Source organism: Myxine glutinosa, chromosome 14 (assembly GCF_964187855.1).
Source record: "Myxine glutinosa chromosome 14, kmMyxGlut1.1, whole genome shotgun sequence".
In the NCBI taxonomy this organism is placed as follows: domain Eukaryota; kingdom Metazoa; phylum Chordata; class Myxini; order Myxiniformes; family Myxinidae; genus Myxine; species Myxine glutinosa.
The window spans coordinates 37,505,221-37,522,555 of NC_136274.1; the positions used below are offsets into that span (position 1 = coordinate 37,505,221).

Below are 17,335 nucleotides of genomic sequence, written 5' to 3' on the forward strand. Positions count from 1 at the left end.
CTTCTGTAACAAGGCAAGAGAATCCGAATCGAGCACAGTGAGTGGGCTTGCATCAGATTTAGATCGCTCCATGTAGGGGACAGGCAGATTATCCCACTTTGAAAGTCGTTAGTGAGCCAACTGGGGTTTTTTTCCCTAAGAATCTAGTGCTAGAATGAAGAAATAGTCTTGATCCTGAAGTCTAGTGTTGGTTGATCTGCGGCGGCGAACAGGTAGAACAATGGAATCGACAATGTTTATCGAGGTATGCCAACTACCGTGGGAAGCAAAGGAAAAGTTGATCTTTCGGGCATTAACCCTTTGTCGGAGCGAAAGAGCAGCACCCTCAACAGCTCGCTTTTACTTTGATTTAAAGAGAATGCCCAAATCGAAACTTTCTTCACATAGTGGTTCGAATACCTCTATCAACATTCTGTTTATTCCATGTGTAGTCCTAACTTCCTGAAGATTGGTATCCAAATCCATGATGCTGCTTCCGACAGCTGGATTTGGTGCCACAACCTCTGGGCTTTCAGTCCAGTGACCTCACCGATACTACACGATGTTTTCTAACGTTCTAGTCACATGAATATGAAAACGTTTGATGCTTATCGCTCTTGATTTGTGCAGAAACGATGAATTTGTTAAAATTGTATCATTGATTTTGTTGCTGTTTTGGGAAGCATCGCATGTGCTCAATGCAACTTTAGCAGGGAAAACAAGGATTCTAACTTATGGCCTGATGCTGCTCTATGGACGGACTTGTACTTGCGTGAAATTGGCTGCTGTTTTTATTTGCAATAAAATGGTGGGAATATATAAAGCAAGGGTGTTTGGTGAGTGTGAATGTGTTGTCTAAATCCAAGATGGGCGACCCAAGCTAATCGGCGGCCATGGGTCCAGACATAAAACGACTCGGAGGGTTTACTGCGGTTCCGATTATGATTAAGGGGGCATTCACTTTTCATGAATTCCATACGTCCTCTGCACGTTTGTGACATTTAAGCGATTTTTGTTGTTTTTCCCTTTTCACTGTTTGTTTAAAATGGCAATTTTTTTCTGTAGTGGTTTAGGATTGAGAATTCATCGGAAACAATGATACAGAAGTGCCCTGTTAATCTTATCTTGCTTCCTCAACACGGTATACTCACCTGTCGCACATTTGCTTGCTTTTATTGTTGGGAGCACATTCCTTTTTATTTTTTAAATCTCTTTCACCAAAAAAGTCTGATCAGATGGATGCGAGAGGCAGTTGTTGTGTATGTGTTTTTGGCCTGCTTGCTTCCAGTCTAACCTTGCTACCCTTTTTTGTGAGAGGGGGGATGGAAGGTTTCCTTCTCTTTTACGAATGTCTTTCCGAAGTGAAAGCGAAGGATCTCACCCTCCCAAATAACCAAATGAGGTCAAATGACAACACAACAGCAGTTAATTTTCCATGTGCAACAACGTTTCTGGAAAATACTGAACCCGTAGCAGCAAAGGGCAAAATTGAAGATGAAAAAAATGTCAGACCATCGGTTTGACATCAGTCAGACCGTCAGACCATTGGATTCTGTCCCAGTCACTCGACCATTGACATGCCATTACTAATTTGTCATTAATGTTCGGAGGCTCTACGTCTCAAATGGTAGGTCAGGAGGACCATCTCTCTGGACACATGTCGGGCATTTCACAGTCTGGCATTCTGCTCTGATTGCTATGCTTGCTGACTGGCGTACCAGGCCAACCTTCATACCTGTCTTTCTGCCTTCCTCCACCTGCACAGTCAACACCTTGCTATTAGTGGACCCCTCTCCTCTCTCCCAGTGCCTTTATGCCCTGAGGCAGTGTCTTCGGCCCAGTCTTGTTCCTCATCGACGTAAATTACCTCTCCTGTGCTCTGGAAAACCTTATTTTCCTTTTTGCAGGTGCCATGCAGTATCCAATCCCTCTGCTCAGCAGACAACAGCTGTGTCTCTCTGTTGATCTAAAAAGGATTTCAACTCTGGTCTGATAAATAGAACGTGTCCTTCAATCCTGAAAAATCTTATTCTCACGGGGTCATTCCAAAAACATAGTCAAACAAACTCACCTAATTATTTACATTTTCAGTCATCGGAAGAGATTTAGTCTTTTGAACTTGCAGGCCACACTATCAGCCATGACCCGTCTTGGATTGACCACACAGCCTCAAACATAGCTGGCTTCCAAAACCAGCCACAAACCTGGAATGGTTTGTCGTTCAGAGTCATTCCTTAAAACACATGAAGCACTTACAGCTTACAAGGCCTTTGTCCGTACTGGAATGGAGTACTCCTCTCGTTAACCTCTCCCGTTCCTTCGGGAACATGCGAGATTAATACGTTTGAACAAAATTACAAGTTTTGAAGTCTCCCTGAGTCTTCATGTTAAATGGTCAAATATTTATATAAGGAAATTTGCGTTCAAAATGTCTAAGAACTAATAACAAAAGAAACGGTCTTTGAGAATAATTTTGATACGAATGCAATTTTCGATTTTATATATTTGATTAATTTTTCTATTATTTTGTCAAAATTGGTCTCGAAGACTGTTTTTCTCAACAAGAGCTCACTCCCGTCTGCCCACGGGGTCCTTCGTCAAGAGGAGGCGAGTTAACTCCGGCACCCTGAACAAATTCCAAATTCCTATCCCAGTGCACAGAGGCACGATGATGCAACCTGGGAGCTGGATTCAGAACGGATTCCCAGCCCAATATGCAATCAACAACAACAACTATGAGAGTTGGGCAATTGTTTGTGTTATCAACTGAACACAATGCAACCAAAATGATGTAAATCTAAAGATTGTCAGTGAAATTTATTGCGACACAAAGTTTCATCCTGGAAACTTGTACCATTGTTTTAGAAGAACTTATCCATTGTCGTTCTCAACATCAACAAAAAATTTCTCCAGCCCTCATTGTTTCACAATACCTGCGAATGTTTGGTGTTTTTGTTGCAGTGAAATTCCAAGCGTTTGAGGTCCTCGAGGCCCGACGTTCGTTTCCTTGTAGCCGCAGTCTCGATTCCTGTGTTTCACACGCTCACGACTCCCATAACCGACTTGCTTGGAACGCTCTGCACACTTTTCCTGTCCCAGCCTTCTCGTCTTTCTCTGTCGGGGCCCAAGAAATATCCCCAATCGACACTTCTCGTGTTTTGTACCTTCCTCCGCCCACTCCATCTTACTGTTTCACATCCCCGCCCCCCTGCCCCCCCCCCCCAAAGCCAAACCCACAATGCCTCATTTGCGTTCCCGCTACACGACTATTCCACCGTGGACTTCTTGTTGCCTCACCTGTTGAACCACCTGGTCATTCTTCACTGCCTGTAAAGTAATTTTATGTCAGCTCTCCCATAATCCCATTGTCATCTTTCAATGCTGTCACAAGCCTTGTTTGTGCTCCATGGTTTGTGTTTGCACAATCGGTCTATTTTGAGAGAGATTTCCTACTGCGGGTGACTATGGCATCGGTTCGGAAGATGTTTTTCTCCAAGGGGTCCTCCACCGACGACGAAGTCCCTAAAGCTAATCACGCTGAGCAAAGGAGGGAAAGCTGTCCGACTGCTGCCACGGTCTCCAGACCAGCTCACTGTACCCGCAGTTCTGTGGGAAGTCATCACCTAACAAGGCAACTACGTTTCCTGGGTATGAAAGAGCAAAGAGTGTGTGTGTGTGTGTGGGTGTGTGTGTGTTTGTATCTATATGTGTGTGTGTGTGTGTGTGTGTGTGTGTGTGTGTATGTATGTTTGTATCTATATTTGTGTGTGTGTGTGTGTGTGTGTGTGTGTGTGTGTGTGTGTGTGTGTGTGTGTGTGTGTGTGTGTGTGTGTGTGTGTGTGTGTGTGTGTGTGTGTGTATGTATATATATATATGTGTGTGCGTATTTCACGATATGTATGTACGTATGTATCTATATATATAATGAGTCTACGTGTATATATATATATATATATATATATATATATATATGTATGTATATATATATATATATATATATAGGTATATGTATGTATATATATATATATATATATATATATATATATATATTGTTACAGATACGACTTTGATGGTATGGTGGGCCGAGCGGGATGGCCGCCGTATCCGTACAAGTTACCCCGATTGCACCCGGGGTTGACTAGTCGCGCTATGCTAGACCAATAGGAAAGAGAAGACACCCGGCTGGGTTATAATGACACAATACGACACCAGGGGTTCAGTTCTCAAGACCTCCGGAGGAGGTTATATTAAGGCGGAAGGTTAGATTACAACTACAAGAGGTACATCATAGGAAGACAGGCACTTAGACACAACCTTATATTATTCCCGACAGACCACAGAGAAACAGGACAAAAACTGACTCACACGGGGATTGATGGCTAGGAAAGCGGGTATTCGATGGCCAGCACAAGGTGCACCTTGTGCTCAGGGACAGGATGGCGCGGCCCAAAAGATGCAGGAGGTCTCTCAGCGCTCGAGGTGGCGTCTTGTCGTCTCAAGCTGGGGGCGCATCTCTCGTCACGTCCGGCAAGCGGCTGCGTATATCCGGCGGGGAGTGACACGCCCTCGGCTCGTTAGCTCCGCCTCGTGGAATCGGCACGTTGCTTCTCATTGGGTGCGTGCGGGGGGGGTTACTGGCTCCGCCCCTGACGAGGAGCTGACAGCCAGCCCCTTCGTGGTAACCCCGTGGGGCGCATGGATAATGGCGGCTAACCGAGCCGGAGGGAGGACGCACACTCCCCGCGCGCGCCGTTGTTGTAGTTGTTGTTGTTGTTGTTGTAGCTGTAGTTGTTGTTGTTGTTGTTGTAGCTGTAGTTGTTGTTGTTGTTGTTGTTTGGGGAAGAAGATGGGAGGAGGTATGGGAAGGTCCTAAACTCACTACTGGTGCCATATAATCACATTCTGGTGCAACGAAGAGTCATAATTAATGGAAACGAGGCCTTAACTGACATAGATTAAGAATAACTAGGAAGATGTCCGAAAGTTGTCTACGTGTGGTGCGGTGGACCTGGGCACGACATTTAATGGGGGAATAAGGGGAAGGTCGGCTCTACTGATTGTTATTTACATGCAATGGGACTAGGGAATGGGGGACTGGGGAAAGTTGGGGAGTATTGGAGAAAATAGGGGAATATTTACAAGCGGATATGGAGGCCAAATTCCATATTCGCAACATTGCACCCTTCTCTACCCTCGGGGCGTCCCGACCCGATAAATTTTTACCTACTTTAGTGTGGCACGCAATGTAGTTCCCTCTACTATTAACTCTACCCTGAGTGCGACAGTTTTACAGATATTCACAAATGAGTAAATATGTCCCCCTGCGACGTTGCACCCTTCTCCTCACAGAAACACACCCACAGGATAACCGAATCCGGAAAGAATTCTCAAACTAAACATACAGCCGGTAGGGAGCATTATTTACAAGACTACGCTGCTATTTACACTACGATCCAGGACCTGTTTTTGGAAGGACACATGCAGATGTTATGCATAGAGAGAGAGCGCGCTTGCCAACATCGATACACCAACCCACGAGTGCTCTGTGGCCGACGGCCTTTAATAACGTGCAGAGCACCCTTTCCCAGCATCAAAAGCACCACCCCACCACACAGTCAGCACCATCCGGTGCAGTCACCATTGTTCATTGGTATAAAAATAAATTCGACAACCCCTAACCCTGCAGGTGTCTCTTGCTCTTCTTGTGGTGCACTTGGTGGTAACTAAAAGTGGTTCACCTGTATGGCATAGGTGCCACGTTGACCCATAGGTCCATCCCCGGGTGGTGCTTGGCCGCAAACGAACTGCGGTCCATTGTGGGTGGCCACAAACATTGCGGTCCATATGGTGTATCGATCCAGGCAGCCAACAGCGAAAGTGCAGGCCCACAACTGCGTAGCCAGCACCTCTCTTTCCTCTCTCTCTACCCCAAAGCCAGATCCTCGGAGGTGGGAGACAAAAGAAGCAGACAAGTGAGTAAGGTGGTAAGGGCGCAAAAGTGCACGCAATATAAGGTAATGCACACTGGGGGCACATGGGAACCAGGTGAGACAGGTACGTTCCTATCGTACGCCCCCCCCCCCCCCACCAGGTAACCTACATGGCCCCTCCCTTACCCCTTACTGTATCCACACAACACAACACTACCCATAAACATCTACTTTACAAATCAACAAACATCCCTACTGTCTTCCCCGTTCCTCCCATATACCAAATTCGTCTTCTCTCCCTCCTAACCAATCAAATTTGCCATTTTCAACTCTCATCAAAATTTGCCATTTTCAACTCAACATCAAAATTTGCCATTACCAATTCATCATCAGTCCCTCCTAGGGAGGGAGAGATGGAATCACCCCAATGTCTCATCCACGTCGTGATGCGTCTCACAAATCCTCACAGCAATTCTCATTTCTGCAACACAACCAAAGAAAACACAGGTGTGGAGTCATCATCATCACCACAGGTAAGTGGCTGCGTATGGTGCGACAGGTTCATCAATCCTAACTATCTCCTAAATGACTTTAACAACTTTACACTACCCGGGGTCTTTCTCCGGCCAAACCATTGGCCCTCTTACACTATGGGTTCTAAAAACCAATTCCCATTGGCCAAACTGTGGTGCTCTTCAATTTGGGGTCTCACTCCCCCAATTCATCTCCCGGTGCCCTCGCACAATTTCTGGGCTGCGGCGTGTACCTCTCCCAGTGGGTCTACCCACCTGCACACCTCCACCACTGCAGTTGCCTCCGAGCTTACCTGCTCCTTACCCTAACCTAACTACCTGGGGAAGGCCCTCTGGCTCTCTCCCCACTCCGTGCCCTCTCTGGCACTGGGCTGCCCGATCCACACCCGGGATCCTCAGGCACCCACTCACAACTACCGGCTCCCAGAGCCCACCTGCGGCCTCACCTGGCCGACATCCTCACAGTGGTGGAGTGCCCAACCAACTACACACACTAACAGGCTACACGCCCAGCCATTTCCACAACACTAATGCACCCATTCACAACACCATTCTGCAACCGCACCACAAATGCCAATATCCAACCACAATTTACCTGCACCCTCTACCTAACACTTACACTACCCGCCCCGGGTACTCGTGAAAGGGGTCCACTCTTCCCCCATCCACACCTTCGCACCATGCACACCACTCCGTACCACTCACTCCAACTCTCTCCACACACCTGTACCTGCACACCTGTGCTCTCACACCTGGTGCCACCTGCACCCTTCTCTCCCCAAGCGCATTCGCGCTGATCCACAACACTCACTACTCATACACTGCTCCACACACCTGTCCAGTTGCACACCTGTGCAATCACACCTGTTCAATTCTCACACACACAGCATCATCTCAGCTAACTACTCCCTTCTGAAACTTGCGCTTCCCAGTCGTCCCTTTAAACTATTGCGCTCCCTCGTCATTATCATCCATACTAATCTACCTGCGTCCCCACTACAGGTATCAGTCACTAACTAATCTTAACGTTACCTAATGTCAATCCTCGCTAGATCCCTACACGCCATATCCTAACCCACCCGGGCTAGTTTTCACTGCCATACACCCCATAAGCTATTGCTCCTTTGCCCCACCATGGGAAGGGTGGCAGGGATGCCATCCCACCACATCGGGGGTCTCTCACTACCAATTTTGCACATCAAATTTCAACAAATCAAAAATTTGCCAATCACTGCCCATCATCTGCCAATCACTACTGCCAATCCTTTGCCAATCATCAAATTTTGTTTTTCTCTAATTTTGGGTCCAAAACACTAACCTCATCACCCAGTCGACTCACTAATACCTCTCGGTGCGCCAATCCCTGTCCAAAGCCCGGCTTCGTAAAGCCAAGCCATGAATGCTGGTTGTTCTGTGCCAGCGGCTGGGTGCGTCCCGCATTCGGTGCAGGGAAGGAGGTTTACCCGGGCCGAGATCCCACGCACCATCTCGGCACGGAGCCATCCAATGCCCCGATCTCGACCTGCCGGCACGTCTCACCAAAAAGTGGTCGCCATGACGACCCTTTCTATCGGGCTGCCAGCTCCGCCTAGTGGAGCCTGGACGCGGCCGTTCAAAGCGAGGCCCGGCACGCACCGAGGGCCTGCTTCGGCTAAAAGTCGCTCTAACCTCTAACCCGTGTAACGTCGATGCTTCACCTGCATGCTTACATCCCGCAGCCCGTTCCTTGCTCACACATCCAGCCGTTTCCATGCCCCTCGTACCGTTCCTTACACACCCAGGTACACCCATTCCACTCACCGCCTTGGTCACACACCTGACCACCGAACACTTTGGCACACACTCGTTGGTAGCACACCTCACCAATACACCTCTTCGCGCCCCCTCCTCTGTCACCTCCTCTGTGACAATCACAGGTGTGCCCTCATTCGCACACCCATCCACGTGCCTCACCACCAACTCCAGCGTGCATTCCCACTCACGCTCTACCATTCCAGGTGTGCATCCTTCCATCCCAGGTGTACATCCTCGCTCACCTGTCACAACTAACTCACGCTCCTTGTCACTCTCACTACTTTCACCTCCATTCTTGACAGCGCACTCACCCTTACTCTTGACAGCGCAGTCTTTCCCCATGCACCTGTCCGTCACACACCTTTCTCGCGCACACTCTCCCGTTACACCCTCTGTAACACTCACCACAGGTGGACACTCTTCCTTACTTCTGACAGCGCACTCTTTCCTCATGCACCTGTCCGTCACACACCTTTCTCGCGCACACTCTTGCGCACACTCTCCCATCACACCCTCTGTAACACTCACCACCCCGCGCTTCCACGTGCTCCCTCGCACACGCGCTACGACCGACTCACTCTCGCCAGCACACTCACTCCTTGGCACGCACTTTTTCCTCACACCCCCAGAGTCGGACTTTCTTGCACACCTCCATTTTCGCACACCAGACCTGTCGCACACTTCACCAGTGGCCTCTCACGAACACCCGGGTCTATCTCGACCCCCAAGCCTCTTAAATCACCTGGCGCATCATACGCACGACCATATTGGTCACCACTTACACCGGGTCCTCTTCCTCTTCGCTTCTCCTCCATCACCTGCGAATCCCTCATCCGGTTAATGAGCACATCATCACGATCCAAACACAGACTTTGGACCAATTCTTTTATCTCCTCTTTTATCTCTTTCTTATCCCCTCTCCGTCGCTTCTTAATTTCGCTCATCCCTTCTTCCACTTCTTCTAATTTGTGCTTCACCTCTTTTATTCCCCGGTACGTCTCCTCAAGCTCATCCTCTAAGGCTACCTTGACCGTTTCCATGTGCGTCCTCACCTGCCGGTCCTTCGTCTCCATAACCTCTATCACCTCGTCCAACCTCGTTGTCAGTCCCTCACGTACCATCTGACATTCCCTCTTCGTCGCTACCAAGTCATCTTTTAGTTCTTTCTGTGTCGCCTTTAAACCTCCTAATACCGCAGTGTTCCTTTGAACCTGCTCCACTAACTCCGTCTGTCCCACCGTCAGCTGCTCCACCTCCTGCGTCAGGTCCTCTATGCCCCCTTGTAACTTTACAGTCCCCTTTCTCACCTCCTTTTCCATGTGCTCCTCACAGTGCCTCACCCCCTCGCGCACTCCTCCGACCTCCTCACTCACTCCTCTTCTGATCTCCTCTCCCATCACTTGCATCTCCTGCCCAGATGCCACCCTCATCTGCTCCATTTCCTCCCTGTGAGCATCCAGTTTGGCTTCTACCCCCATTCTGACCCCCTCTATCTGCTGCTCCATTTGTTTAACTTCCCTTTCCGCTTGGTCCCTCATGTCCCTCAATTTGCCTTCCATACTGTTTTCTAACCCCTCTAACCCTTTTTGCATCCCTTCCATTTGATTCTCTTGAGCGGCCATTCTGTTTTCTACCCCCGTTAACCCATGTTTCACTCCCTCTATCTGATTCTCTTGAGCGGCCATTCTATTTTCTACCCCCATTAACCCATTTTTCACCTCCTTTATCCCGTTGTCTAACCCCTCAAAATTTTTGTCTACCTTCTCACCAGTTCCCCTCGCTTCGTCCCTCCTTACCCCCATCTGGCTTCCCATTACCTTCATTTGCTCACAATGAGCATCCATCAGATTCCCCATTCTGTTTTCCCTTTCTTCATTATACTGGACCACAAGGGCCGTCATTTGTATACAAAACGAGTTCCAATCCATCGGGGGCGCTGCCACGGTCGCTGGCGCGGTGATCAGCGAGGCGCCATTTTGCGCGCCCGCTTCTTCGTGCGTGACGGCGCTATTTTGCGAACCTGCCGCCCTCACTGCTTCGCTCTCCTCCTGTCCCTCATTTTGGTCCTGGATCGACCCTACCTCACTCTCCTTTACCGGACCCCAGCTGTCTTGATCCGCCATAGCGCGACTTTCAAAATTCGGTTTTTATTTTTTTTATTTTCGTAAAACAAATTGAAATTTCGCCGTTATAATTTCGCGCGGGAAACGCGCTCCGAATCGATTTTCCCTCCCAAAATTTGGGCCTAACTAATTTAGTCCCGGGTTCGAATCCCACTCCTGACACCAATTGTTACAGATACGACTTTGATGGTATGGTGGGCCGAGCGGGATGGCCGCCGTATCCGTACAAGTTACCCCGATTGCACCCGGGGTTGACTAGTCGCGCTATGCTAGACCAATAGGAAAGAGAAGACACCCGGCTGGGTTATAATGACACAATACGACACCAGGGGTTCAGTTCTCAAGACCTCCGGAGGAGGTTATATTAAGGCGGAAGGTTAGATTACAACTACAAGAGGTACATCATAGGAAGACAGGCACTTAGACACAACCTTATATTATTCCCGACAGACCACAGAGAAACAGGACAAAAACTGACTCACACGGGGATTGATGGCTAGGAAAGCGGGTATTCGATGGCCAGCACAAGGTGCACCTTGTGCTCAGGGACAGGATGGCGCGGCCCAAAAGATGCAGGAGGTCTCTCAGCGCTCGAGGTGGCGTCTTGTCGTCTCAAGCTGGGGGCGCATCTCTCGTCACGTCCGGCAAGCGGCTGCGTATATCCGGCGGGGAGTGACACGCCCTCGGCTCGTTAGCTCCGCCTCGTGGAATCGGCACGTTGCTTCTCATTGGGTGCGTGCGGGGGGGGTTACTGGCTCCGCCCCTGACGAGGAGCTGACAGCCAGCCCCTTCGTGGTAACCCCGTGGGGCGCATGGATAATGGCGGCTAACCGAGCCGGAGGGAGGACGCACACTCCCCGCGCGCGCCGTTGTTGTAGTTGTTGTTGTTGTTGTTGTAGCTGTAGTTGTTGTTGTTGTTGTTGTAGCTGTAGTTGTTGTTGTTGTTGTTGTTTGGGGAAGAAGATGGGAGGAGGTATGGGAAGGTCCTAAACTCACTACTGGTGCCATATAATCACATTCTGGTGCAACGAAGAGTCATAATTAATGGAAACGAGGCCTTAACTGACATAGATTAAGAATAACTAGGAAGATGTCCGAAAGTTGTCTACGTGTGGTGCGGTGGACCTGGGCACGACATTTAATGGGGGAATAAGGGGAAGGTCGGCTCTACTGATTGTTATTTACATGCAATGGGACTAGGGAATGGGGGACTGGGGAAAGTTGGGGAGTATTGGAGAAAATAGGGGAATATTTACAAGCGGATATGGAGGCCAAATTCCATATTCGCAACAATATATATATATATATATATATATATATATATATATATATATATATATAGGTATATGTATGTATATATATATAGGTATATGTATGTATATATATATATATAGGTATATGTATGTATATATATATATATATATATATATATATATATATATATAGGTATATGTATGTATATATATATAGGTATATGTATGTATATATATATATATAGGTATATGTATGTATATATATATATATATAGGTATATGGATGTATATATATATATATAGGTATATGGATGTATATATATATATATATATATATATATATATATATATATATATATATATATATATATATATGTGTATATATATAGGTATATGTATGTATATATATATGTATGTATATATATGTATATATGTATATATATATATATATATATATATATATATATATATATGTATATTCTGCGATATAAGAGAGGTGTCTGTCTGTCTGTCACCATTTTTCTCAGAGATGGCTGATCTTTGTCAAACTTTCAGAGGTTCATCAATAAGTGACTGTGAGTGTTTTAGGCAAAAAAAAAAAGATCGTTTTTTTGGAGTTTTACTTTTTTTAAAAATCGCTCGATAGTGCCAAAGCCTTTTTAAATTAATGACAGTTATATACAAGTACACATTCACATAAATAAAAAAAACAATCACGAGACATTTGAATACAAATAAATCAAACAATTCCGGAAGTGCACAAAGTTGGTAGTATGGCTTCTTCTTCTTCCTGATCCGCATCACACTTACCTCAGAAACGTGATGAACGCCCCATTCACCCCATTCACCCACCAGCATATATATGAACCCCCTTCCTCTCCTGCCTCCCTCCTCCCTCCTCCCCCCTCCCCTCCCCTTCCCCCACTTCTCCCAGCTTCCATTCCCTCCTCCCCTCCTCTTCCCCTCCTCCCTCCCACCTCCCCCCTCTCCCCCCATCCGCCTCACCCTTTCCTTCCCCTTCCCCCCCTCCCTCCCCTTCCCCCCCTCCCCTCCACTTCCCCCCCTCCCCTCCCCTCCACACCCGTCCCCGCCCGGAAACGCCGTGCACTTCTGCTATCTATCTACGATATAAGAGAGATGTCTGTCTGTGTGTGTCTGTCTGTGTGTTGCCATTTTTCTCAGAGATGGCTGAACGGATCTTCGTCAAACTTTCAGAGATTCATCAGTCAATGCCTGGGAGTGTTTTAGGCCAAAAAAAGTTGTTGTTTTTTTTTCTAGCGGTTTTTTTGGAGTTTAAAAAAATAAATAGCTTGATAGTGCCTCAGCCTTTTCAAATTAATGACAGTCACATACAAGTACACATTCGCATAAATAAATACAAAACAATCAACAGACATTTGAATACAAATAAATCAAACAATTCCGGAAGTGTACGAAGTTGGTAGTACGGCTTCTTCTTCTTCCTGAACTGCATCACACTTAACTCAGAAACGTGATGAACGCCACATTCACCCCATTCACCCACCAGCATATATATGAACCCCCTTCCTCTCCTGCCTCCCCCCCTCTCCTCCCCTTCCTCCCCTTCCCCCCTTCCTCCCCTTCCCCCCTCTCTCCTCCTCCCCTTCCCCCTCCCCTCCCCTTCAACCCCACTTCTCCCCATTTTCCCCCTTCCCCCCATCTTCCCCTCCCCTTCTCCCCCTCCCCTCCCCTTCTCCCCCTCCCCCCTCTTCTCCTCCCCTCCCCCTCCCCCTCTTTTCCTCCCCTCCCTCCCTCCCCTCCCTCCCTCCCCTCCCCTCCCCCGTCTTCGCCTCCTTTTCCCCCCTCTCCTCCACCTTCTCCTTCTCCTCCTCCTCCTCCTCCTCCTCCTCCTCCTCCTCCGCCTCCCCCGCCCGGCAACGCCAGGTACTTCTGCTAATATATATATATATATAGATAGATATATAGATATATATATAGATGGATATATAGATAGATATATAGATATATATATATAATTATATATATATATATATATATACAGTATATAATTATATATATATATATATATATGTCTGTGTTGTGTTGTGTTGTCACTGAACTACTCCCTCAAACTTTTGTGTGTACCAAACTTCTGGTATGCACCTATCTCTCCCGTCGGTATGCCCAAAAGGTTTTTGTTTTTTTTTCTTTGGGGGAATTATTTTTTTTTCAACTTCAGTTTTCACCTTCAATTGTTTATAAAATGTAATATCACGTATATTACAAATACATTTGTGCATTATGATTGTTTGAATTATGATTGGTGAAAACCATGACAAAAGAGCAACTCAGGAACAGTCATTTATCTACAGTCACGTGAAAAAGTAAGTACACCCCATGTAAAGTTTTAACTTTTTCAACATATTTCAACAAACAGCTATTTGATCTTCATTTCAACAATATTGATAGATAAAGGTGATATAATAAAACAAGTATCATGAAACATTTACATTTTGTAGTCCATTGTATAATTTAAATAAACATAAATGCAAATTTCGCATGTGGAAAAAGTAAGTACACCCTTGGCTCGAATAGGTGGTATTGCCCCCTTTGGCAGAAACAACCTCAAGTGGACGTTTCTTATAACTGTCTACCAGTCTCTGACATCAACTGGGAGAAATTTTTGCCCACTCCTCCATGCAGAATTCTTTCAGCTGTGCGATGTTTGAGGGGTTTCTTGCATGCACAGCTAGTTTCAAATCCCCCCATAACATCTCGATGGAATGTAGATCCGGGCTTTGACTTAGCCATTCCAGAACCCTCCATTTCTTTCTTTTCAGCCATTCCTTGGTGGATTTACTGGTAATGTTTAGGGTCATTGTCATGTTGCAAGGTCCACCTTCGGTTGAGCTTCAACTTTCCGACAGATGGCCTCAAATTATCCTCAAGCACCCTCTGGTACAATGAAGAGTTCATAGTGGATTATATGATGGTGAACTGCCCAGGCCCTGATGCAGCAAAGCTGCCCCAAACCATAATATTTCTACCACCATGCTTTACAGTTGGTATCAGGTTCTTGTGGTCAAATGCTGTCTTTGGTTTTCGCCAAACATGTCTTCTGGTACTGTGGCCAAATAGCTCTACCTTTGACTCATCTGTCCAGAGCACATTGTTCCAGAAGTGCTGGGCTTTGCCGAGGTGTTCATTGGCAAACTTTAGTCTTGCCCTGATGTTCTTTCTGGACAGCAAAGGTTTCCTCCTGGCACACCTCCCATGTAGATCAAATTTGTGCAGCCTCTTTCTAATAGTAGACTCGTGCACTTTGACATCAACAGTGGCAAGAGCTACCTGTAGGTCCCATGACGACATTCTGGGGTTCTTAGAGACTTCTTTCAGCATCTTGCGGTCTGCTCTCGGGCTGAACCTGCTGGGGCGGCCTGGGCTGAACAAGTTGGCAGTTGTTTGGAATCTTCTCCACTTGTAGATGATCTTCAGGACAGTCGAAAGATTGATTTCAAATTGTTTGGAGATCTTTTTAAATCCTTTCCCAGACTCGTATGCATCTAGAACCTTCTTTCCAAAGGCTTCTTTGATCTAGGCATGGTGACGCCGCACACTTCAACAACAAAGAGCAAACCAAACTAAATGTCTGAGGTTTAAATAAGACAGGTTCCTCCAAGATCCTCTCTAACGATGTTCTAATCATTTGCACCTGAGCTGGTGCACCTGATTCTAATTTTAGGTATTTGAAGTAGTGATAAATGTAGAGGTGTACTTACTTTTTCCACGTGCAAAATTTGCATTATATTTATTTAAATTATACAATGGACTACAAAATGTAAAGGTTTCATGATATTTGTTATATTATATCACCTTCATCTATCAATATTGTTGACATGAAGATCAAATAGCTGTATGCTGAAATATGTTGAAAAAGTCAAAACTTTACATAGGGTGTACTTACTTTTTCACATGACCGTATATATACAGACTTGGCATTTAATATGGAATATATTTTTTTTCTTGACTTGGGTTTACTTTCTTAACTCAGTATATCAATCTGGTGAGTTTCTTTTACACTTTGGTGATTTATTTGTTAAAAGAACCATGTCACTGATTGTCTGTCGCAGCAAGAAGTCAACAACAGGATTATATCACAGGTGGCGTGGCAAAATGTACTGACAGGTGCATTTGATGATTGGCTTCACAGTCGGGTATACAGGGGTTGTTGCGTTCTGTATTAGTGGAAAACAACTGCTGCATGTCTCCAAAAGTTATTGCCGCTTCCTCTGGAGATGGTCCGTAAACTCGACAATGCTGTTTGTCATGGAGTGGTGGCTTTACGAAATTACGGCATGAAACAGCGTGCTATTGCTCGGCAGTATGGCATCACTCAAGGTCAGGTGTAAAAGATCCTGAAACGAAATGCTCAGAGGGGTGTCCCTACTCCAATACCGAGGCCAGGACGTCCCCGCAGAACCACAAGTAGGGATGATCGCCAGCTGCTCCGGTTAGTCCGCAATGGCCGTACCAAGTCAGCTAATCGGCTTAGGGCTGAGTGGCAGCAACTGGCAAATGTGTCTGTATCCAGAAGGCTAGTCAACCAACGACTGGTTCAAGGAGGCTATCGTGCCAGGCATCCCCTGAGAAAGCCACGCCTGACCAGACAACACCGCCAGTGCCGATTGCGGTGGGCCAGAGAGCACCATCAATGGCAGCCAGGACACTGGAATCACGTGATCTTCAGTGACGAGTCTAGATTTCTGGTCTATCGTCAAGATGGCCGCGTCCGAATGCACAGACAATTGCATGAAGCCTACAACAAAGATTGTATAGTGCCAATAATCCAAGCTGGAGTTGGTGTGGTGACCGTTTGGGCTGCTTTTCATGCAGGGGGCAAAACTGACCTGGTTGTTCTGAATGGAAACCTGAACCAGTTCAAGTACAGGGCCATTCTGGAAGAAACATTACTTCCATTTGCTCATGCAGCCTTTCGAGGAAACTTTGTCTTCCAAGATGACAATGCACGGCCTCATCGTGCTCGCATGATCCAACACTTTCTTGCTGACCGTGGTGTAGAGCATATGGAGTGGCCTGCCATCCTGGATATGAATCCGATAGAGAACTTGTGGGCAGAATTAACGCGTCAAATCGACCACTTGGACCAGCAGCCGACCTCTGTGAGTGAATTGCAGCAGGCTATTGTTTCTGCATGGCAAGCGATTCCTGTCCAAACCTTGGCAAATCTCGTGAACAGCATGCCTCAACGTGGGCGTGCTCTCCTGAATGCTCGTGGGGGTTACACGAAGTAATGAACTGAAATTTTACTGTCCGTAATCCCAGTCGTAATTTAACTTTTGTTTTTGTTAAAAAATTTTTGGCTAATGTGCAAAATAAAGAGATACTTCTGGAAAACGTACAGAAGTTTAACAGTACTGTCCATGAATTGAGTTCGATATCAGTTTACATCACTTTCAAGGATCAATTTATTTGTTTCGAAATGTCAAATGTGGTTTTTGTTTCTTTTAAAGGTCACATTAACAAAATCTAGAATAATTTCAACATAATTCCAATGAACTTTTGGTTCTGAGACATCTTGAAAAGTAAGTTCACCCCCACAAAAAAAAATATTCCATAATAAATGCCAAGTCTGTATATGTATATGTATATATATATATATATATGTACATATATGTGTGTGTATATATATATATATATGTATATATATATATATATATATATATATATATATATATATATAT

General features: G+C 46.1%; 1 protein-coding gene across 1 annotated transcript in view; it reads left to right on the plus strand.

The window, feature by feature from the left end:
* The first annotated feature begins 3,254 nt into the window (after positions 1 to 3,254).
* LOC137439633 (protein furry homolog-like) overlaps positions 3,255 to 17,335 on the plus strand; it is a 162,862-nt gene continuing 148,781 nt past the window's right edge. The window contains exon 1 of the mRNA XM_078768349.1: positions 3,255 to 3,627. Coding sequence (XP_078624475.1) covers positions 3,444 to 3,627 — 184 coding nt within the window. The 5' untranslated portion in view covers positions 3,255 to 3,443. The remainder of the gene's footprint in view (positions 3,628 to 17,335) is intronic.